The sequence below is a fragment of the Zalophus californianus genome, chromosome 3 (genome assembly GCF_009762305.2).
Source record: "Zalophus californianus isolate mZalCal1 chromosome 3, mZalCal1.pri.v2, whole genome shotgun sequence".
Taxonomy (NCBI): Eukaryota; Metazoa; Chordata; class Mammalia; order Carnivora; family Otariidae; genus Zalophus; species Zalophus californianus.
The window spans coordinates 141,735,592-141,761,005 of NC_045597.1; the positions used below are offsets into that span (position 1 = coordinate 141,735,592).

General features: G+C 36.9%; 1 protein-coding gene across 2 annotated transcripts in view; it reads right to left on the minus strand.

The window, feature by feature from the left end:
• CCDC141 (coiled-coil domain containing 141) overlaps positions 1-25,058 on the minus strand; it is a 204,292-nt gene extending 179,234 nt beyond the window's left edge. Inside the window, exons 1-4 of one of the 2 annotated variants that reach the window (XM_027590871.2) lie at positions 24,927-25,058; positions 18,043-18,112; positions 9,548-9,780; positions 7,103-7,225 (exon numbers count right to left, since the gene is read on the minus strand). In XM_027590871.2, the coding sequence (XP_027446672.1) occupies positions 7,103-7,225; positions 9,548-9,649 (225 nt within the window). In that variant the 5' untranslated portion in view covers positions 9,650-9,780; positions 18,043-18,112; positions 24,927-25,058. Of the gene's footprint in view, positions 1-7,102; positions 7,226-9,547; positions 9,829-18,042; positions 18,113-24,926 lie in introns of those variants that run through there. The other variant, XM_027590870.2, reaches the window with a different exon arrangement.
• Between the last annotated feature and the right edge of the window lie 356 nt (positions 25,059-25,414).

Genomic DNA, 25,414 nt, shown 5'->3' on the forward strand with positions numbered 1-25,414 from the left:
TTTGAACCACCAAGAAAAAGCAATTCTTTTGTACTCTTGGTGGGAATGCAAACTGGTGCAGCCACTGTGGAAAACAGTATGGAGTTTCCTCAAAAAGTTAAAAACAGAACTACCCTATAATCCAGTAATCACACAACTAGGTATTTACCCAAAGAATACAAAAAAACTAATTCAAAGGGATATATGCACCCCTATGTTTACTGAAGCATTATTTACAATAGCCAATTTATGGGAGTGCTTGGGTGATTCAGTCAAATGTCTGACTCTTGAGCTCAGCTCAGGTCTTGATTTCAGGGTCATGAGTTTAAGCCCCACATTGGGCTCCATGCTGGGTGTGGAGCCTACTTTAAACAAATTAGTAAGTTAAAAAAAATAGCCAACTTATGGAAAGAGCCCAAATGTCCATCAACTGATGAATGGATAAAGAAGATGTGGTGTATATATATATATATTCAATGGAATATTATTCAGCCATTAAAAGAATGAAATCTTGCCATTTGCCACAACATAGATGGAGCTAGAGAGTACAATGCTAAGCAAAATAAGCCAATCAGAGAAAGACAAATGCCATATGATTTCACTCTTATGTGGAAGTTAAGAAACAAAACAATTGAACAAAGAAAAACAAAAAGACAAACTAAAACCAGACTCTTAACTATAGAGAACAAACAGATGGTTACCAGAGGAAAGGTTGGTGGGGGGGATGGGTGAAATAGGTAATGGGGATTGGGAATACACTTATCTTGATGGGCACTGGGTAATATATGGAATTGTTGAATCACTATATTGTATACCAGAAACTAATATAACTACACTAGAATTAAATTAAAAAAATTTTTTTTAATATTGGAATTTGGAAGGTACAAATTAATCTTACCCCTCTCCCCTCAAGATTACAAATCAATTGAAAAATTGACATAAAGGTCAGATATGGATCAAAATAGCTGCTCTCATTACCATAAAACTGGACCAGAGGATGGGCTGATTTAGTTTTCTACTTCTAGTCATTGGGACCTGCTTGTGGAGAGAGTTGGGTCTGAGGCACAGACACACATTCAGCTGCCCTAGAGGGTGAGATTGTAGCCTGCCTCTGGCAGGCAGGGATTTCCAACCGGGTCAGCAGCAGCAGAGAGAGTAAAGAACATGTAGCCCATGGGTAGACAGGGTCTGCAGTGAGAAACCTTGAGGTTGGCTTCCCCATGGCAGCCACTTCTTTCCCTAGTCTCACCAATCAGGGAACACAGCGCCCCTCACTCCTGTAGGGAAGCAGGAGAGATGGGTGAAGGCATCTGAGAGAGTAGCATTTCTAACTCAAGAGAGTCAAATTTTCTAACTTATGGGTCTATAGGAAAATAGGGAAAGAGAGAAAATGGATTTCCTATATGAAGTAAACATTCAGGGTAAAACACTGCTACGATGCAGATAAGGTAATACAGGTCAGTCCTCTTCCAATACTGTCCTAAAGGGTTCCATCACATTCTCAACATACATGCTATAAAATTTTCTCTAGTGTGGAAATATATACAATTAAGTCACACAGATTTCCTTTATTCTTCATTCTTTTTTAAAAGATTTTACTTATTTATTTGACACAGGGAGAGACACAGCGAGAGAGGGAACACAAGCAGGGGGAGCAGGGGAGGGAGAAGCAGGCTTCCCACTGAGCAGGGAGCCTGATAGGGGGCTCGATCCCAGAACCCTGGGATCATGATCTGAGCCAAAGGCAGACGCTTAACAACTGAGCCACCCAGGCACCCTTTATTCTTCATTCTTAAAGGACCTTATCAGGAAAGTGAAAAGACAACCCACAGAATGGGAGAAAATGTTAGCAAATCCTACATTTGATAAGGGATTAATATCCAGAATATATAAAGAACTCTTACAACTCCACAACAAAAAACAACCTGATTAAAAAGTGGGCAAAATACTTGAATAGACATTTCTTCAAAGAAGATACACAATTGTCTAAACACATGAAAAGGGGGTTAACATCATTAGTCATTAGGGAAATATAAATCAAAACCTCCATGAGATACCACTTCACACACAGTAGGATGGCTATAATCAAAAACACAGAAAATAGCAAGTTTGGGCAAGGATGTAGAGAAACTAGAACACATGTATGTTGCTGGTAGGAATGTAATATGATGCAGCTGCTGTGAAAACCTTTTGGTGTGTCTTCAAAAAATTAAATATACCCAACATGACTGAAAATAGGTACTCTGATACTTGTATGCCAATGTTCATTGCAGAATTATTCATAATAGTTGAAAAGCAGAAACAACTCAAGGGTCCATCAAAGTATGAATGGATAAATAAAATGTGGTATATCCATACAATAAAGTATTAGTCATTCATAAAAAGGAATGAAGTTCTGATACATACTACAACATGGAGGAACCTTGAAAACATTATATGCTAAGTGAAATAAAGCCCACCATAAAGGACAAGTATATGAGTGAGTCCATTTATATGAAGCACCTAAAATGGACACATTTGTAGAGGCAGAAAGTAGATTTGAGGTTACCAGAGAAGGCAGGAATAAGAGTCATTGCTTACTAGGTGCAGAGTTTATATTTGAAGTGAAGAAAAAGCTTGGGAAATAGTGGTGATAGCTGTACAACACTGTGAGTGTAATTAATGCCATAAAATGTACACTTAAAAACGGGTTGAAATTGCAAATTTTATGTTATATATATTTTACCACAATAAAAAAATTTTAAATACTACACTCTTAGTGAATACTCAAGTTTATAGTAGAAAATCATGCTATTTCTTATGTAAGGCAAGTTTTAATAAGACTTTTAGTTTTACTAGTAATATATTTTGACTCTCATGCATTCATTTTTAGCTGAGTAAATGGAAATAGAAGAAAAATAAGTATTCCCTGAGTCAGAAATTTAGTCGGAATCAGGGAACCAATAGATTTATAAGTCAAATCAGAGGTAAAATTTAGTATTCTATACTCAAAAGGGTCATTCTTCCCTGGATGCTAATATTGTATATGTACCAATACAGGAGCCAGTGGCCGGAAGTTTGTTTGGTTTGTAAATTCCTTTGGACAATTGCAATGTCGTTAGTTACAAGGCAGATGCTGAGGAGAATATTCTCAGCAACATCCTTAACGTCCTTCCAATTCCTCTTTCCTCTGAGAACCACTTAGGAATGCAATGTCAAAAGCAGCCATAGGCAAATCTTTACCTGACTTAAATCTCTCTCCCCTTTCCCAAATTTCTTCTTTCTCATTAGAAATAATTTGAGTATGGTTTGAGAATCTAGATGCCTTTTGGGAGTTAATGCTTTTTCCACATGATTATGTTTTCACCACTAAAAATAGGGAAATTATTTTTTCTCTGGACATTCCACTGGAATTAAGTACTATACTGCTGAAAGGAAAATAATATCTTCAGGGTATAGACATTACCAACATTAGGAAAATCTCACAAAAATTCTGTTTCCAGAAATTTCCCTTTTAATCTAAATTAAAAGGGTTTGAGATAATTTTCAATGGAGGCAGAACATTGCTTTTCTATCAAATTAAATATCCAAATTCCTCTGACATATTAATTAACAGAACATTTATACCACTTTTTGTTTTAAAAGCAGCAGGTATATGCATATATCATTGCATTTTCCCCCAAAATTTCCATTTTTAGGTGTTTGAGGGTAACTGCTTTTATCATAATTTTTCAAATGAAGAACCTGAAACCAGAGAGGCTAACTGCTATGCCCAAATTAGAGTAGACTCAGCGCTGAATCCTACACCCTCTCAAACACCCTTACACAGCATTTATCTTTATAATCAGAATAAATTGCAGGGCCCTGTGCACTGGAATGAACATTAAATATTAAATATTATTGGCTTTTTGAACTGCTAATGTTGTTATCATTCAAAAAGCTCATATTGGGCACCTGGGTGGCTCAGTCATTAAGCATCTGCCTTTGGCTCAGGTCATGATCCCAGAGTCCTGGGATCGAGTCCCACATTGGGCTTCCTGCTCAGCGGGAGTCTGCTTCTCCCCCTGCTTGTGTTCCCTCTCTCGCTGTGTCTCTCTCTGTCAAATAAATAAATAAAATCTTAAAAAAGCTCATATTAAAATTAACTTGGATCCGGGTGCCTGGGTGGCTCAGTTGGTTAAGCGACTGCCTTCGGCTCAGGTCATGATCCTGGAGTCCCGGGATCGAGTCCTGCATCAGGCTCCCTGATGAGCAGGGAGTCTGCTTCTCCCTCTGACCCTCCCTCCTCTCATGCTCTCTCTATCTCATTCTTGCTCTCAAATGAATAAATAAATAAAATATTTAAAATAAAAAACTAACTTGGATCCAACAACTTTGTGCTACAGGTTAAGTTGTCCCTACAAGACAGTGTAATAGCTAATAAATTGGTTAAATTCATGATCTATACATCTGCAATATGGAATTTACCTTTTTATTATTTTTTAATCTTTTTTTAAGATTTTATTTATTTATTTGACAGAGAGAGCAAGAGAGCACAAGCAGAGGGAAGAGGAGAGGGAGAGGGAAATGCAGGCTCCCTGCTGAGCAGGGACCGCCCCCCCCACTCCACACCCCAGCCACCATGACCTGAGCTGAAGGTGACTGCTTGACCGACTGGGCCAACCAGGCACCCCACTTTTTTATTTTAAGAAGTCTTTTGTCAGCAAATCTGGAACAGACTTCAGACTCCTTGATTTCTTTTTTTTAATCAATAACATTGGAGGAGGATGCTACTACTTAAAATTTCTTTGGGGGGTGGGTGGCTAAGTTGCTAGTGATAGGTGGGGTCGAGGAGGGTATGGGAGATGGACATAGAGATGTCATGGCTAGAGGCCTACGTGAAGCCAAAAGGCCTTTTTACCTGAGACCTCATGTTCTTAGATCCATGTACAGAGAAGGAGAATGGCTCCATGATCCCATGGCACCTTATGGTAAGATCCACAATAGATATGGAGCTTTGATCAATCTTCTCCCTTCATTTTACCGTTAAAAAGCCTGAAGTCCAGAAGGTAGTCCATAGCCAGAAGCCTAGCGTAAAAGGACAACAGGACTTTACATTCTGAACCACAAGCATCTTCTGAGAATGTATCCTGTTAAATGGAAAGCCCTTTTCCTTCCCCACCCCCACCCCCACCCCACTGAGCTCCTGGATTGATTTAGGTAAGCAAATTTAAGCATTTAAGCATAGTTGCTGTGGAGCCAAACTGCTTCACCTGAGACAGCATTCCCCCTGGAGTTGTGTGGCCCTGGAGAGGCATAGGGTTGGGAGAAAGAGGGAGCGTGAAAGACCCACACTTCCGTGAGCTTCCCCACCACTCACATTTCATTAGTATACCTGCAAATGCTGGCTGGGCATGAAGAGTTAGTGGAAACAGGGGAAGGGATGTAGTTTCAAGTCCAAGTTAACTTCAGCACAAACAGTTGGCAGGTATAGAAGAAGGAGCTGGGGACACAGGAGACCATGAGAAAGTAAACCTCTAGGGATGAGCAGGAATTTTGAGGAAGTATTGGGTTTCCACAATTCATGGAATTCAGTTTATTTGTGTAGCAGCCGCAGTCAGACTTTGAATTTTTAGCTGAATTACACTAGTTAACGGTATAATTAGTGCTAAAACATAGATCTTTTGATTCCTGGTTCAATGCTCTTTCACATCATAATGTGTTCTTTTCTTACATACAAAGAACTTCCTGGTGGCCAGGGATTTCTACTTTGAAAGACAGCCCAGAGCCCAGAGCAAGGAGCTGCCTAAACAGGAGAATAAATTCTGGATTCTAATGGCTCCCTCCTTCAGTACTAATTCTTTCTTCAACTTTCCAGTCTCATATACCCAATTACTTTTATTACTGTCCAATCAGAAAACCACTGTCTGTATATATCAGATGCAGTTTAGAGCTGCTTCTAAATCTAGGAAGCAAGTATACAATCCAGCCTAGGATGTTCAAAGAAGACAGTAATATTAAAGCACTAAAAACAGAGTCATTGCTGGCTGCCTAATCAAACCCTTTGATCTTAGTGAAGACATTCATTTACCTACAAGCGTTCTTACTCACATGGCTGGCTGCATCCCTGGGCTCTGTTCTTAGAAGGGTTTAAACTTGGGATTTAAAGTGACTCTGTCTGTCACTGTTTTGAACTTTTTAATAATTTGATTTCTGAATTTGTGTTTTGTAAGTCCAATGGGACAACAGAGGAAGTGCTGGGGGATCGGTGCTTTATCTCACATGGAGCCCTGCCTCCCAGAGAGTCTCTGCTATCCTGTCTGCTCCCCTACCCTTGTTCAATGACCTCTGCCATCTGCCCTGCTGGGATCAAGGCACAGCTAGGGAAAGCCTGGGGTTAGGCCCACACCCTGTGACTGAGCCATGGCCGGGGCCCAGAGCCTGTGAGGGTGTGCACTTGGCCAGAATGTATCCCAGGCCTGAAGGAACTAGACATTAAATAGCAGATAAAATACAATGTGACAGGTCAAGAAAAAGCTTTTTCTTGCTTTTTAAACAGGAAGCCCACCTTTTTATTTTGCACTAAGCCCCACAAGTTATGTAGCTGGCCCTGACTTGATACCTTATCTGGGAATCTCAAGCTAATGTTATTTTTAGATTCTGAACTAAATAACCACACATATATGGAATAATAACTCTGATTTTCCTAAAATTATTATTTGGTTTCAAGAACTCTTAATATTAAATACAAAATCAGATGTTTTCAACAGTTCAACAGAGGGAAAATAAGCTTCTATATTATTCTTGCCAGCAGGTATCATTAACAACAGAAAGTTTGGATCTGTTGTTGTGACTTAACAGTATAATGTATGAAATGGAAAAATGATGGAATTTTTTTTTCACTGAGGCAGCCAGGAAAAAAAATTAGTTATTTCTACACAGTGGAAATATTATCACTCCATATTTTCTATCACATTAGGGAAAGTTTTTAAAAAATCTTGTTACCTCTCTCGAATGCTGGTATTTGCTCAAAAATAACTATAGAGATTTTCCATTATCAATAGGGCAATAGGCCAGTGATGTCAGAGAAATCAAGAGGAAGTATAAGAAATAGCTTTTTATTTTCTTTTTAATTTTGTATCTGCTTCACATTTTAATAGCTTACCTTGAGCTTGGCCAAAAGAAGTTCATGATCATGAAGAAGTTTTTTGGTCTCATCTTGACTGCTACCAATTTCTAGAAGATTGGGCTGTGATTCAGCCAACTGAAGTTGCACCCACTTGCCACACTATAAATAAAAACGAAATAAAATGCACTTTTAGTTCCTCTTGTTTCTTCCCCTTTACCCTTCTCCTTTTTCTTCTTTCTTTCTTTTTTTCTGTTTTAGTTTTACTGTGAACAAATTTATTCTTTCTATAGAGATAGGCCTTCCTGAAATTGAAATATAACAGGTTTAATATAAATCCACACCCTTTTTTTTCACTCTTAGGGTAAATTCTTTTCTCTTGGCATACTGTATTTAAATTAAAAATTCTCAAATGAAGAACACATACAATAGATTGTGTATTATTGAATATTATAAAATTACAGCACATGTTACACAATTGTACATTCTCTCTCTCACAAAACTTAATTCCATAAAAATAGTGAAATTGCATATAGGGGCAAATGGGATGCAAACTTCACCAAAAGGGAAAGGTTTTATAAATGCTATTTAGGCTGATCAGTGTCTTTACATTGACCTCACTGGTTCAACTGGGAAGAATAAACAGCAGATGAAGCAACAGATTTTTATCTTACAGTAAAGTTAAAAACATAACATTTTCCAACTTTTGTTGTTGAGTAATCTATAAAGTATGTATGAAAATGTCAATAAATTTAGATGCATGTGACAACAGCTGTATGAATGCAGCCAATTTGTTTTCCACACGTAGGACACTTTCACTGCTCCAAGATATAATTCACCATTGCATTTCCTGAGGAATTGCTTTTCTAAGACGCAACAACTGATTAAGCAAGAGGAACTACTAAAAGGCACGTGCACATGGATAAGCAAATTGTTGAAGAGAAACGAAAAATATGTGTGGCTAGTCCAGATCATGAGTGCCCTAAGACCATTTGGAAACAGACCCATACAGATCTGACACAGACACTTCTATTCCTTTAAGATGGACTTTCTACTCTAAAATAAAATAGCTTGAGGTTTATTTTATTTGGGACAGCAGTAAGTTAAAGAAGCTGTGGAGGGTGGTCAGAGGGAACATTCTTAGAAACACGATCAAGTTAAAATAAGTATTTCCAGCATAATTTTAGGGCTTTTTTTTTCCCCCTGCACTGTCAATTGACCTCTGATTCTCCTATAATTTATCCCATACACATTATTCCTCTTCCTGCTCTAAGAAATGTTTCCTATTTGAGGGAAAGAAAAGTTAACTTTTTTAAAACAATGAGTTTGCCTCTCTTCCCTCACTGCTGAAATTTGTAGTTACTCAAAGCATCATAAAATCACATGCAAATTATCAATTTTTGCTACTTCTGCTTCAGGCTTCTTTCCATGTCCACCTACTGCCTTTGAAAGGACTTGAGGGCCAGGGAATCATCAGAGGTGCTATTTGCATGGGGCCAAGTCTCAAGAGCACTGGGAATCACATCAGTAGGAACACTTTATATTCAGTTCTTCTAGAGTGAATCGTTTTGCATAGTATCAAGTGCGGCTTTCCTGTTATAACTTTTCATATTAACATAAAATTCGCAGCAATTAAGTTAAATTAAACAGGCCTCAGTCCACGCTTCTAACAAAGGCCAGAGAAGTCATTCAGCTCAGGTTTGTGCGGTCCTGAAAGTAACTGGCTGGTGGGCACCAGCTTGTTTGCCTTGTTCACTTCATTAAACACTGAATTCCTGAAGTAGTGACTTGTCTAAATCCAAGCATAATGCTTCAAGGGTTTTTGCAAGACGTTTCATAGGAAATAAAATCATGGATGTCTTCTTCAGCCTAAAGGTATGTGGCCATCTTTGCAAATCAGCAAATTACTTGGACATAAAATATGCAATAGCCCTAAGCCTCAAGTGGCTTCAACTTCCTGCTGATAAGGGCAAATTTGACATCTGCCCTTTGCACCTTCCCTGGCAGGGTCTTCATTCCCCCAAAATGTGATAAGGATTTACTAGTGCCTTTACCATGTCAAAAGCAGTGCTGCAGAGGGCACATATCAGAGCCTCCTATTAGGTGTTCCCTGCCCTCCATCATGTATCTACTGGGACCGTCCTCTTCAGTCCTCCATCACATCCACTCTCAAAAATCACAAACATTTTACAGGTCCCCTTGATTCTCCAGCCTGTGAACTTGCAGTCATGAGTACCTTGCATTTAAAAACCAAATTGAAAGTATACGGTAGAGTTTTTTGTTTTTGTTTTAATTAAGCTGCTGTAGATGTTTTCTGACTAACTGAAAGAGAAACCATGTTTGGTTTCTTAAACTTAGAAGTAAGATGTACTTGCTATGCTATTTCTATATGCTGAGTGCTGCTGAATATGTGGAACGTTCTTTAGGATTATTAACACCCTGCAAAAAGCCAAGAGCCACAGAGAAAAAAGAAAGTTGTCTTACCTTTATGACAGCTATCACGACTTTGGAGTCCCCAGCCTGAACAGCTACTGAACTAACTGTCGTCGTAGAAAACTCCACACCAGGACTTCCTTGGCTAGACATGGTACTTTAGAACCAGAATTTATACTCTGGACAGCCTCTGGACAGATGTGTGTCTGCTGGTCATTTCAGAAGGCAATCACTGGGGCTACTTGGATTCATTCAGGGAAAGAGCTCAGCTCGCACTGATTACTCTGCCAAAAGGAAAGAACAGGAGGTTAAAAATAGACAACCCCATTGAGTTTATCACGAGAGGGGAGAGAGAGAGAAGAGAATGGGAAAGAATAGCCACACCCCTGGTATGGTAACACTAAGTGCCTGATATTTTTGCCATTATCTTAAATGGGGAGGGCAGTTTCTAGCTCTCTGCCTATCAGTTGATGTTTAATAGCAAAGGGAAAAAAAATTACATCCTGACAACCCAAATTAATTTTGCCATTGAATCTATTATAGCTAGGGTGGACTTTGAAACCAGCCAATCAGGGACCTGGATATCAATCTTTTCAAGATTTTCAAGTCTCCCTTATGCAAAGAAAACCCCACAAAATGTACTTTAAAAATAAGTTCTAGGGGCGTCTGGGTGGCTCAATCATTAAGCGTCTGCCTTCGGCTCAGGTCATGATCCCAGGGTCCTGGGATCCAGCCCCACATTGGGCTCCCTGCTTAGCGGGAAGCCTGCTTCTCCCTCCCCCACTCCCTCTGCTTGTGTTCCGTCTCTCGCTGTGTCTCTCTCTGTCAAATAAATAAATAAAATCTTTAAAAAAAATAATAAGTTCTAGTATGTATTTTGGAATTAAGCCACAAAGTTGCTTATAATTTTAGATTAATTCCCTTTTCTAAAACTTATTGCCTTTTGTTAAGTTTATGTGGCATGGTCACATTTTCTCAGAGCTTCAGATTTCTTAGGGACATTTAAAAAATATTTCAGTGAGCAATTATCGATATCTACCATTTCAGGATTTCTTTGTGATTACTTACTCCACTCACTAGCATTTTCAAATTCAATTATCACAACTACCAGGAAGTAATTACCTTGTTATTACCTTTTAATTGCAGCAACAAAATGGTTTTTTTGTTTGTTTGTTTAATTAAGGGTTAACACTGTATATTTTACTGAATTTTTTAAAAAGGATAACAATGTACTTCAGGTTTCATTTTTATTCTTCTCCACCCATTATGCAGGAAAATTACAGACAGCTTCAAATCAGAGCCCAAGATCATCAGATTAATCCTCTTGCTAGAAACCCAGCACGTGTCACAAGCTGTCTGTGGTATTAAACAGCAGCTGTTGGATTCCCTGTCAAAGAACAGCTGAAAATAACACTGCAGTTTAGGTCAGAGGTCAGATGCAAATACATCAGAGAGACTGACTCTAAAACTGCTAGAGCCAATGGAAACCTCTGGGACAAAGCCAGAATGGAGGATAAAGCAATAAACAAGAGTTAAACTAGTCCACTCACTGTTTAAACCCTTAACTCATTTCAAAAGCATGTTCAGGTTCAAGCCTAATGTTCAGAAGACTGAATTAGCACCATTGCTTTGTTTTGCTAAGGTTCATGATAATATTCTTGAGTCAAAGAGGGAAAAGTGCTTTCACATACACTTTGATGTTCAGCAATTATTTTTGTTTCCCAGAATATGTCATGGCTGCTCTGCAGCTATATAGCTACTACCCAGGTCTCTGGTCTCAGCATCTGCCCGCTGGCCAGCAAGATGGAAACCATGCCTGGATCCCAGTTCCTGGGACCCACAAACTTTATCTGATGCCATGAAGGGAGAGGTTGGAGCAAGCTCAGAAGAGTAGATATCAAGAGATACCAGGATGTAGAAAATATCATAAATGGTTTCATTTCATGGCAGAGATGGAGAACCTACCTGGCCTCCTTGTTGAGTTTGCCTCAGTGTTGAAGGCAAGCTCCTTCTGCTTGAGCAAGTAGTTAGTCCAAACAAACCAAAACAGAAAAACCAGTTTTCTGCTAATTGCCCTCAAGAACAAACCAAGAGTTGACAGCTGTGTCACATAATAGCCACACCCTAAACTAAAATGCCCAAAGGAGTATTGCTTAAATCATTGTGTACATTGCCAACCAGAACAGCAAACAGTGACCTGCACCCAAAATACACAGTGCATTTTTTACTCCAAGTTAATCTTACTGTTAGAAACTGAGTGTGTGTCTAAAAAAGAAAAAAAAAGGAAGTGTGTGCCATAGTGTCATAGTGTCATAGTGGTATATAAACCTTCAAGAGGCAAAGGGACCTCTGTCACAAGGCTGCAAAGACGATGGCTAGGAAAAAATTTGTTCTGTCCATAAAGCCCCACTTAGGATGGATGATTGTGCAAAGGGTGTGGAGGGCAGGCTGGAATGTGTGGCACTGCAGGTCCACACCAAGGAAGAGGACAGAAAATATGGCTGAAAGTCTGATGAATACCAAGATTTAAGGGCAAAGGCAATTAGAAATATTTAAGACTTTGTTAAAAGATTAATCCAGCTCTTCAGCAGCAAAGGTAGTGCCTTCCTGTGTGCAGATGACCTTTCTCTGTTAATTAGATGGAGCAGGCCTGGGGTGTTGCGTAAAGAAACTGTTTTCTACTTTGGGAGACATGGACAATAATGCAAACTGCATACATGAATTTAAGTGATTTCGGACTAATACTTTTGAATTTAAATTCTTGGCTTTGAAACCTTTAAAAGGCTTGAATCACTTTTTTTCTCCCCGTCCCTTGCTGTCTTTTCAACTTTTTAGTCCTTTCCCCTACAGAAGCTCTGTTGTTCAGATCTCTCTATCCACATATAGCTCATTTTGAACTTTGGCCTATGTTTCTTCATCTAGCATAATATTTAATTATAAGTTGCACTGTTAACTCTGGAAAACAATTTGGAGAATAGTTAGTATGAAATATATTGTACTAAGAAAATTGGTACACTATAATTAGATGGATTTTTTTTAAAGTTTTTTGAGATACAGTTTGCTTATACTCCACCTCCCCTATCATCACAAAACAAAACAAAAAACCAACCAAACAAACAAAAAACCCAAAACAACAAAACAAAACAAAAAACCTTACAGGCATTCTCCTATCCTTTGAAGTTTATGGAGGATCTTGCAAAGGTTATTATGCCTTCTTTGTTTATCCCTCTGGGAAATGCCTGTTTTTATACGAGCTGAATTTTAGTGAAGTATCTTCCATGGGGATATATCAAAAAGCTATAACTGGATTCTGTAGAGTTGCAAATAGCACCTCTTTGCCCCAATTTTTTTTATTATGGTAAAATACATATAACATGAAATTTACCATCTTAACTATTCTTAAGCGTACAGTTCAAAGATATTAAACACATTAATTATGTTGTGCAACCATTATACCCACCTATCTTCATAACTCTTTTAATCTTGTAAAACTGAAAATCTATACCCATTAAACCATAGTTCTCCTATCCCTCCTCCCCCAAACCCCTGGCAACCACCATTCTGCTTTCTGTCTCTATGATTTTGACTATTCTAAGTATTTCATATAAATGGGATCATACAGTATTTATCTTTCTGTGACTGGCTCATTGAACTTAACATAATGTCTTTGAGGTTCATCCATGTTGCAGCATCTGTCAGAATTTCTTCCCTTTTTAAGGTTGACTAATATTCCATTGTGTGTGTGTGTGTGTGTGTGTGTGTGTGTGTGTGTACACACCACATTTTGCATATCCATTCATCCATCTATGGACACTTGTACTGCTTCCATATTTTAGCTATTGTGAATAATGCTGCTATGAACACAGGTGTGCAAATTATCTGGGATCCTGCTTTTAATTCTTTTGTGTATATACCCAGAAATGGAATCACTGTGTCATATAGTAATTTTATTTTTAATTTTTTGAGGAAACATCACACTGTTTTTCATTGTGGCAATGGCACATTTTAATAAAGTATAGGTAGCTAGTAGTTTGGAAACTTTATCATGTGCTTTTTTTTTTTAAGATTTTATTTATCTATTTGAGAGAGAGCACGAGCAGGGGGAGGAGTAGAGGGAGAGGGACAAGCAAACTCCCCACTGAGTGTGGATCCCGAGGAAGGGCTTGATCCCTGGATCCCAAGATCAAGACTTCAAACCAAAATCAAGTCACACTCTTAACCTACTGAGCCACCCAGGCACCCTTGTGTGATTATTTTTTAGCTCTGTCTATGGGTATGACATTAAAACAACATATTTTCTTTACTGGAGTATATGTGGGATCTGCCCATTTCTTCATAGGGAATCCCAGTTGTTTGTCTTAATCAATATACTATCATTAGTTAAGCTTTAGAAAGACAAATTAGGTAGACCTGACTTAAAACAAACAAACAAACAAACAAACCAGAATGAGTCTATTTATCCAGGTTAAAAATTCAAGGCAAAACTTTCTCTGCTATTATTATTATTAGCAGTAATAATAATAGCTACCATTTAGTGATAGTTATTACATGCCAAGAACTGGGACAAGTGCTTTATACTCTATTCCATTTAATCCACATATGGCTAGAAGACTTATTTTCCTGACTATATAAATTACACAAAAGCAGTGATTTACTGATGCCCACCACCTCCTGTCCAAACCTTTCTGCCTAGGTTTCAAAGCTATCTACGGCCTGCCCCTCCTACCTGCTCAGTGACATACACCATTATTACCGGGCCCCAAGGATCATCCTTGGTCTCTACCTTAATTTAGTTGTTCTTTGCAGAAGTATCATCCCCTTCCTCCCTTCATCTATCCGAATTCCTCCCTTCATCTATGACCAAGATGAATGACCAACTCCTTTTAAAAGTTGAAACACCTGCCTATATTCCTTTTTTCTAAAATTTGACTATTGTCAAAATTTAATAATTATATGTTTATATTACAAACTTGCTTTGTTTTCTAACTATTTCATTTCCATTAGTATTATTTCTCAACTAGATTTGTAGCTCCATATGGAAAGGAGTCATGTCTTACCATTTTGGGGGATCTTTTCAGACCACCTTGTAGGGTTATTGGAGAGATTAAAAGAGTTGCTTATGTAAAGTGCTTGGAAGAGGACCTGCTATTTACAAGTGCCATAGACAGAACACCACACTAGGCACAGAATTGATGCTTATAAATATTGGCTGACTGATTAAATCACATTACATATAGAAAAAATACACTTTTAATACAATTCATTCAGTCAGTATTTATTCATGCAACCAATAGTTATTGAGCATTTGCTATATACCAGGCACTTATGCATTAGAAATATAGCAGTGAATGAAACAGAGGTCTCTACCCTTGAAAAGGTAATATTCCAATGAGAAAAGACAGATTATAAGCAATAAAATAATCAACCAACCTAAAAATACACTATGATTAAAGCTAGGGGAATAACAACCAGTAGTAGTTTAGTAGATTGAATCACATATTTAGCATTTGCCAGAGAAATCAGGGGATATTTTCAGGGTATTTCTATGGAATACAGAGATTAACAGGAATAATAAACTTGATTATGATCACAAAACAACAACAAAATAAATCACACAATATGACAAAGGCAATGGGGTAGGAGCATGGGTTCTGAAGTCCCACTGCCTTAGTCTCTCTGTGCCTCAGTTTCCTCATTGCAAATTGGGGATAATGGGAATACCTACATCATATATGTTTTGCGGGAGGATTAAATAAGATAATATTTGTAAAACACTTAAAACAATGGTACATAGGTGGTATTCTGATAGTCATATATTATTGTTTCTAAGATGACAACAATATCTGTTAAGGGATTTCCTAAATCTAGTAAGTGCCAAAAATTTTGAAATAAATTTTTAAAATTAAGGTGAATTAAAACACATGCTCAGCAACCCAAATGGATTAAATATATTGGAAAGACATAAAATATGCATTACCAGGGAAGAAATTATTTTATTATAATCAGATGGTAAAAACATTTCAGTGAGTCATCATGTCTAGAATACCATCTTTAACACTGACTTTAGCCAAAATTTTTCCTACGTCATTCTTTATATTCTTTAATACTCCTCCTGGTACTTCTAGTTTATTTTAGATTATAAGCATTCTCACTTAATTTCCATCTATAAGTAGATGGAAATTGTTCTTTCCCCCTAAAACAGCCTCCATTCTAGCCATCAGCTCATTCTTTCATGCATGTATTCACTTGTTCATTCATCGAGTATGATTAAATACCTACTAAGTGTCAGACACTACTCTAGATACCAGGCACAAAACAATACACAAAGTTCATGCACTGATGGAGCTTGCCTCCTGGTGGAGGGGACAACACCAAACAGGAAGTAAAAAGCACATATATGATTATGTCAGAATATAATAAGTGCTATGAAAAAAAAATAAGGCAAGGTAAGGAGGAGAGAGTGAACAGGGAAGAGGCATACTATTTCAGAAGGGAATCAGAAAAGTTGTCTCTAAAAGTAGATGAGATATGGTTACAGACCAGAATTAAATTGAAAAGAGCAAGACAGATATCTCAGGGAAGAACATTCCAGGCATCTGGGGCAGGGCATGCTTATGTTATATTTGAAAAGCATCCAGTAGGTCAGTATAGCTGGAGCTTAGTAAGGCTTGAGAGAAAAGGACTCTGATGGAACATGAGCCCTGAGAGGTAGTGGTGGCTAGTTCATATAGGACTTTCTAGGGAGGTGCTTCTGTATCCTGGTTTGCTTGGGGCATTCATGGTTTTCATCTGCTGCCCCAGTATAATTTCTCTTAAGGGTCCTTTCACTCTCAAGAATCCCATTTGGACAATAAATTTTGTGACTACCTTGCTGTTAAGCCAAAGTAAGGACTGGATTTCCTACTGAGTGAGATGGGATATTATTGCAGGTTTCAAAGAAGGAATGACATTGTTTGACTTAACATTGTTAAAAAACAAAAACAAAATAAAAAAAAAACCAAAAACAACAACAAAAAACCTCTTCATGGAGAAGAGGCCATAGGAGTCAAAGTGAAAGCAGGAAGTAGGAGGAACTCCATAGTACCCAACCCACAAATAACAACACAATGCTCCTTTGAGATGATTCTTTATGGTTATCTAAGTTTCACTTCAGAAGAATAGCATATCCAAACTATCATGCTCCTTTTGACAGTTTATCTATACATGAACTTCCATAGATTTCCTTACAATTAAACAAGTTTAATGACATAAATCCCTAGTTTCTCTGTAAGACCTGGAAGAATTATAAACAAGCAACTTCTATATCCAGCAAATGCCCTTTCTACAAATGGTATGGAAAATAAAACAAAACTTAGGCAAGTCCAAAGAAAACTTGGTCAAAGATCAAAGGTGACTGTATTATTATTATTATTAAGCATAGTATACCAAAAATGATGTGCAAAATATCAATACTTATGTACATCTTTTCTTGAAAATTCTCTATATAGAGCAATGTATGACCTGGAAAACTGTCCAATATATATGTAGGCTTTAGTTAAAATGAACAGTAAACATGTGGCTATTACTGATTTGGGAAAACCTTTTTTTGAAAAAGAGAGCTGTATATAACATTTCAAGCCAGAAAATGTTAAAAAAAAAATCACTGAAAAGTTTTCATGTGCAATGTTTATTTTTTAAATTTTAAGTCACAAGACTTCCTACCCATGTTGAGCTGTGTTCTTAGGCTCCCAATGTAGCAGGGTTCTTTCTCTGATACAATTCCTTTTAACACAATCAAGTGTCCTAAGAGTTACCCTTCAGAACAGTGGGTGGTTATATGAAAAGATAGGAGTCTTAGTCAACTTGATTTTGGAAAATACAATTTCTTTTGTTTTTCCTAACTGTTGCTAAACTCTACTTGAGGCTGAGAATTTCCAGCCCAGAGTAATCCCCAGGGAGGCCTGAAGAGCAGAAGTCCTTCCAGATGCTGGGAAGCCAGCAGTGACACTGAGGGTGAGCTGTCACTTCTCCAAGCAGTAAGAATTTTTGCCAAGGAAAGAAAAATAATATAATGTAAAACCCAAGGACATGAAAATCAAATACCCAACAAAGGATGGTATTATCCATGGATTCTAAGCAGGAAGTATGTAAAGAGTTAAAAAGAAAAAAAGTTTATTTTTAAAATATGAGGATTTAGTAAGAAACATGAAAACATTAAGAAATGAATGTAAATATATATATTACATATATAATAATATACATATGTATGCAGATATGTATATTATGTACAATAAGACTTTTAAGTAGTGTTACAATGGGCTTTCTCAGTTATATGGGGTGATGTTTCATAATTTACCGACAATTTGTTGGCATCAGTTAATGACAAATCCAGTTTTAACAAAATTCTACTGTAGATTATTTTTTTAAAAACTTAACTGAGTTTCTAAAACTTTATTGTATGGACTTTAAGATCTGCATCCTCACTCCAAGTGAGAATGCCTCATACCAGTGTTCAGACAGAAGTCCCTTGCTATGAGAATCTCCATTTTTGTTAATACATCACTCACCCAAGTCATCGAATCCAACATGAAAGGCAATGATTGCTGAGAATGTCCGGAAGGATAAAGTTACTAACACCTGCAGGAAAAAAGATATTCATATACTTCAGCTTTTAGGAAAAACAGGAAACAAGATGAGAGAAACTCACAGAAACCTGGAAGTCAAAAATGGAAACAAAAGTAGCAGCTCATTTGTGCCACACCCCACACAACTCACACCACCCTAAGCAAACCAGTTTCCTATCACAAATTCCACACTCATAAAGGAAGGATTTCAAAAGCAAAGTCAATTTACTTTATGTAGAGTTTAGATTCTGCCTCTGGCTTGTCCCTGCCTTAAGCTCCTGCTATCAGGATGAGCCGATGGCCTCACCACAAATGTTTGCTGAGCACCTGCTGTGCATAGACCCTGATGTCCTTAATTAGGACCATCCTCATCAAATTCCTTTAGATTTGTAAAACTTGTAACCACTGAATCTGGCTGGGCCCCTCAGGAACCTTGCACTTCTGTCATAGGAGTTGGAGAACCGAGGCAAAAGATCAGTGGCTTATTCAAGTTTATGAACCAAGTGAGTCTACAGCCCAGCCACTTCCCTCTTAGTCTCTTGCTCCAATACCACAGAGAGTAAGTTCTTCTATCCTAATGTGAAGTCAAAAATTATTCAGATGTCCGCACACTCCCTTCACTCAGCTAGTTCACACAGTTGAGCACTTCCTGGACAGAGCCCTGAGTCAGAACCTTACAGCAAGCCCTCTTAGAAGTCAACAATGGACGTACAAAACTCCATTTCTGTTCCCAGTTTTCCCCATTAGAGATAAAATACACACATGAAGCACTTTGACAAATCTTTTATAACATAGAAAATATACCAAGCCTAATGCCTTGGAAATGACAAAAACCCTCTTAAAGAACTTCCCAATTCAGAGGCGCCTAGGTCGTTCAGTCAGTTAAGAATCCGACTCTTGATTTTGGCTCAAGTCATGATCTGGGGGTTGTGAGATCAAGCCTAGCAAGCCTGCTTGGGATTCTCTCTCTCCCTCTCACTCTGCCCCTCTCCCCCATCTCTAAAAAAAGAAGAAAAAATAAGAATTTCCCAAATCAATGCGAGCAATCACAATGCAGAATAGTTTTATACATGGATGTAAATTAACAGCATCATAATAAAGCTGCTTTGGATTTATGTCATCGTTCTTTTTTTTTTTTTTTTTTGGTTGTTAAAATGAAATTACATTATTAAGGAATTTATACATAGAAGAATGGAAGTCAATTCTTCTAGTAACATTCACTATAGGATTGTTCAGTAATTTTATAAGCATTTGTATAAATTATGCATTGATGTTCATTTTTCCTATACTTCAAACATGAAATAAAAACATCTGCTGGGGGTGCCTGGGTGGCTCAATCAGTTAAGCGTCTGCCTTTGGCTCAGGTCATGACCCCAATGTCCTGGGATCGAGTCCCACACTGGGCTCCCTGCTCAGCCGGGAACCTGCTTCTTCCCCTGCCTGCCGCTCCCCCTGCTTAGGCTGTCTCTCTCTTTCTCTCTGTCACATAAATAAAACTTAAAAAAAAAAAAAGCAACTGCTGTACAAATGTCTGCTTAAAATTTATTTCATGGACTTTTAACTTCTCAGATTCCTAGTTTCTCCATACTATACAGAGGTATGTTTAAATATAAATATTCAAAATAAGATATATGGGTTCCGTGGATTTTCATTTTTTCCATGTACTTCACTGGTATTTAAGAAAAAAAATCCATGGAGAAAGGAAGTAGCTATATCTAGCATTCATTTTGAAATTTGCTGCTATGTTGAATATTCAATCTATATTTATTTATTTTGCCATTTTATCAGATTACTATTATTTATATATTATTTTTATAAATACTTATATATAATATATATTTATAATTTATATATTACATTTTATATCTATTTCACTTATATTTTATATTTATTTATATTAATTGATATATATTTCAATATACATATATTTAATATATATAAAGTGTAGAGGCATATAGGACTATGTTTAAACATTGAGTGACTCCCTGAATATCTGAATCCACTAATCTTCACCTTTCCACTTTTTCAATTCATATTTTAATGTAATGATTTCCAACTTTCTTTAAGTTACTACACTCTGGTTTAATCTGTGAAATGACTAATCCATTACTTCCCCCTTTTTGCCCATGGTATATCATATACTAAACTGTGTTGTAATATTAATCGGGTTTTTAAAGGTGTTTAAAAAAACGTTTAAATTCTCATGGAGATAATTGAAGATACTTTGAGGCATCACAAACTTTAGACTTAGAAATATTAGTGTTCCAATTATTTATTTTTCAGCTTTATTGAGATATAATTGACATAGGACATTGTGTAAGTTTAAGCTGTACAATGTGTTGACTGCAGAACAATTACCACTGTAGCATTAGCTAGCATCTCCATCACACATATATAATATATATTATATTAACATTTTAATAAATGTATATATATATTTTTTAGAGTGGGAGATTGGGGGTGAGGGGCAGAGGGAGAGGGAGAGAGAGAATCCCAAGTAGGCTCCACATGCAGAGCCTGAGGTGGGGCTTGATCTCACAACCTTCATGACCTGAACCAATATCAAGAATTGGACGCTTAACCAACTGAGCCAACCAGGCACCCCTACAGTGAGATTATTTAAGATGTACACCCTTAGCAACTTTCACTTATGTAATACAGTATTAACTGTAATTACCATGCTGTGCATTAAATCCTGAGAACTTATCTTCTAATTGGAAGTTGTACTCCAAATTAGTTTGGAAGTTTGACCAACATCTCCCTATTACTCTGATCTCCCAGCCCCTGGTAAACACCGTTCTATTCTGTTCCTATGAGTTTGGCTTTTTTTAGATTCCACATGTGAGATCATACAGTATTTATCTTGCTCTGACTTATTTCATTTAGCATAATGCCCTTGAGGTCCAAACATGTTCTCACAAATGGCAGGATTTCCTTCTTTTTTATGGCTAAATAATATTCCATTATATTTATATCATTTCTTTATCCATTCTTCCATTGACAGACACTTTGTTTTCATAGCTTGGCAATTGTGAATAATGCTGCAATAAACATGGGAGTACAGACATCTCTTCAAGATTCTGTTTTCATTTCCTTTGGATATATATCCAGAAGTGGGATTGCTGGATTATATGGTGCCTCTATTTTTAATTTTTAAAGAAACCTCCATATTGGCTGCACCAATTTGCATTCCCACCAACAGTGCACAAGGATTCTCTTTTCTCAACATCCTTGCCAGCTCTTGTTATCTATTGTCTTTTTGATGACAGCCATTCTAATAGGTGTGAGGTGATATCTCATTGCTTTGATTTGCATTTCTCTTACAATTAGTAGTGGTGAACATCTCTTCATGTACCGATTATTTATCTGTATGCCTTCTTTGTAAAAATGTCTATTCAGTTCCTCTACCTATTTTTTAAGTGGATTATTTTTTTTGCTATTGAGTTGTATGATTGTGGGTTGTTTTTAGTTTGTTTGTTTTGGCTATATATTTGAATATTAACCACTTTTCAGATAGATATATGCTTTACTAATATTTTCTCCCATTCCGTATGTTGTCTTTTCATTTTGTTGATTGTTGTTGTTGTTGTTGTTTTGCTGTGCAGAAGCTTTTTAAAAGTTTGATGTAGTCCCACACTACATAAAAAACTAATGATGTATGGTGATTAACATAATAAAAAAACACAAAAAAATAAAAATAAAAAGCTAAAAGTTTGATGTAGTCCCACTTATTTATTTTTTCTTCTGTTGCTTGTGCTTTTGCTGTTATATCCAAAAATCATTGCTAAGACAAATGTCAAGGAGCTTTTTCCCTATGCTTTCTTCTAGGAGTTTTATCGTCTCAGGTCTTATGTTTAAGTCTACAGCCAACTATGAGTTAATTTTTGTGCATGGGGTAAGATAAGGTCCAATTTCATTTTTCTGCATGTGGTTATCCATTTTTCCCAACACCATTTATTGAAAAGACTGTTCTTTCCCTGTTGAGTCTTTTTAGTTTCCTTGTTAAGTATTAGTTGACCACATAGATGGTGGTTTACTTCTGGGTCTCAAATCTGTTCCATTGGTCTATGTGTCTTATGATAGTGCCATACTCTTTTAATTACTATAGCTTTGTATGATAATTTGAAATCAGGAAGTGTGATGCTTTTCTTCCTCAGGATTGTTTTGACTATTTGGAATTTTTGGGGTTATATGAATTTTAAGATTTTGTATTTTTGTGAAAAATGCCATTGGAATTTTGATAGGGATTGTATTACATCTATAGATGACTTTGGGTAGTATGAACATTTTAATAATATTCTTCCAATCCATGAATATGGGATATCTCTCTACTTGTTTGTGTCTTCTTCAATGTCTTTCATCAAAGTCTTGTAGTTTTGAGAGTATAGATCTTTCACTTCCTTGGTTAAAATTGTTCCTGTTTTATTGTTTTTGATGCTATTATAAATGGAATTTTCTTTTTTAGGTATTTTGTCTTTAGTGTTTAGAAACACAACTGATTTCTGTATGTTGAGCTTATACACTGCAACTTTACTGAATTCATTGATTAGTTCTTTTTTTTTAAGATTTTATTTATTTTTGAGAGAGAGAGAGAGCACAAGTGGGGGGCAGTAGGGACAGAGAGAGAAGCAGACTCCCTGTTGAGAAGGGAGCCTGATGCAGGCCTCGATCCCAGGACCATGGGATTATGACCTGAGCCAAAGGCAGACGCTTAACAGTCTGAGCCACCCAGGCACCCTCATTGATCAGTTCTAACAGGTTTTTTTTTTGGTAGTCTTTAGGGGTTTCTTTTTTATATATATATAAGATCATATCATCTACAAACAAAGACAATTTTACTTCTTTCTTTCTGATTTGGATACCTTTTATTTCTTTTTCTTGACTCAATGCTCTAGTACTATGTTGAATGAGAGTGGTGAGAGTGGGAACCTTTGTCTTGTTTCTGATATTAAAGGAAAAGTTTTCAACCCTTCACTGTTGCATATGATGTTAGCTGTGGGTTTGCCATATATGGTCTTTATTATATTAAGGTATTTTCCTTCTATACCCAATTAGTTGAGACTTTTTATCATGAAAGGATGTTGTGGTTTTCCAAATGCCTTTTCTGCATCTACTGAGATGATCATATCATTTTTACCTTTCATTCTAGTAAAGCAATGTATCACATGTATTGATTTGATATGTTGAACCATCCTTGATTCCCAAGAGATAAATCTCACTTGATCATGATATATGATCCTTCTAATGTGCTGTTGAATTCAGTTTGCTAATACTCTGTTAAGAATTTTTGCATCGGTATTCATCGGGAATGTTGGCCTATAGTCTTATAATCTTATATATCTGTCTGTGGTATTAGAGTGATGCTAGCCTTATAGAATGAGTTTGAAACTATTCCCTCACCCTCGACATTTTGGAAGAGTTTAAAAAGGATTGGTGTTAATTCCTCCTTAAAAGTTTGGTAGAATTTACCAGTGAAGCCATTTGCTCCTAGAATTTTCCTTGTTGGAGGTTTTTGATTACTGATTCAATCTGTTTACTTGTTATTGACTGTTCAGATTTTTTATTTCTTCATGATTCAGTCTTGGTACATTCTGTTTCCAGAAATGTATCCATTTCTTCTAGATTATCCAGTTTGTTGGTATATAGTTGCTCAGAGTAGTCTTTACGATCTTTTGTATACCTGTGGTATCAGTAGTAATGTCTCTTCTCTCACTTGATTTCGAGTCTTCTTTTTTCCTTAATCTAGCCAAAGATTTGTCAGTTTTGTTTATCTTTTTTTTAAAAAGAGCTCTTAGTTTTGTTGATCTTTTCTATTGTTTTCTGGCCTCTTATTTATTTCTGTTCTGATCTTTGCTATTTTCTTCTTTCTCTTAACTTTGGGTTTAATTCTTTTTTTAGTTCCTTAAAACTAGGTTGTTCAAGATCTGAGATCTTTCCTTTCTCTTAATCTGTGCATTTATTGCTATAAATGTCGTCTTGGACTGCTTTTGCAGCATTCTATAGATTTTGATATGTTGTGTTTCTACTTTCATTTGTTTCAGGATATTTTTTTCATTTCCCTTTTGATTTCTTCTTTGACTCATTGGTTGTTCAGGAGATTCTTCTTTTTACTTTTAAAATCACTTTTGTCTACCTTGACTGATAGGTACCTGGACAGAATGGGAGGGTGATTTGGCCATATCATCAGTAACCAATGGATCGTGCGTAGATTTGGCTGAGGGTCCAAACAGGCCAAGTCAAACAGGTAGTAGAACATGTAAACAAATAATACAGCTAAAGAGAAAATCTGAGTTACTACTGCTATGTGATACCCCTCCCCATAATTGGCATCTACAGACTGGTAAGCCTTGAGGACATCTGGGATGTGTAATATTTGGTTAGTTTTCTTAATTTTCTTCTTCATGGCTATCAGGAGGCTTGGATAAGTAATGTGGCTGAAGCCAAGGTACATTTCTGTCAAACCTAAGGATAAATTCAAATTCATTTCTTCAAAAACAAAACCTTGAGACCAAGGAACTGCAAGGAAGCTCTTTGGTTTAGAATGTATGCTCCAGGATAAAGAGTAGTATGCATTTTATTTAGAATCTCTCCACAGAATTCTATCTTCTAACTACATTTGGATTTGCAAAATTTGCAGAATAAAACAGACAGACGAGCTTATGGAGAATTACAAGATAGAAGTCTGTTTTTGTATCCTCACACTCTGTTTCCTCTTGGTCTTCTCTGCCAGGGTGCACACCACCTGCCATGAGCCCCCTGCCTCAGTGCCATCCACTCTTTTCCTTACCTGGTTGTTAACCAGTCCCCACCAGGGAGCTGTCTCTTACCTAATGTTTTAGTTGATAATGACTTGAAGTGTGGTCTCTTCTAGATGACACTGCATTTAGGACTCTTGACAAGAACGGATGTTTTTACATTTGGAGAGTGAACCTTCAAAAAGCAAACTTGTGGTCTTGTCTACTCTTTCCTCTCCTATCATACTTGTAACTCTTAAGGAAAAGCCCAAAAAGGATCAAATGGGTTAAAAACAAAACAGAACAGAAATTTGATGGTATATTAGATTCCATGTGAATATTTTTTGTCAACAGATACTTACTGAGCATTTCTGATGTTCTGGGTATTGATTTAGGTACCAGGGAAACATCAGGGAAGACACACAGGGTCTTTGCCCTCAAGGACCTTGCAGTCTAGGAAGCTCACAGAAAAAAATGCAATATACAACACTGATCATGTGCCAGCTATCCTCCCAAAGATTTGATAATCTCATATAATGACTGGAAAAACACTGAGGTATTTACTATTAATTTCATTTTAC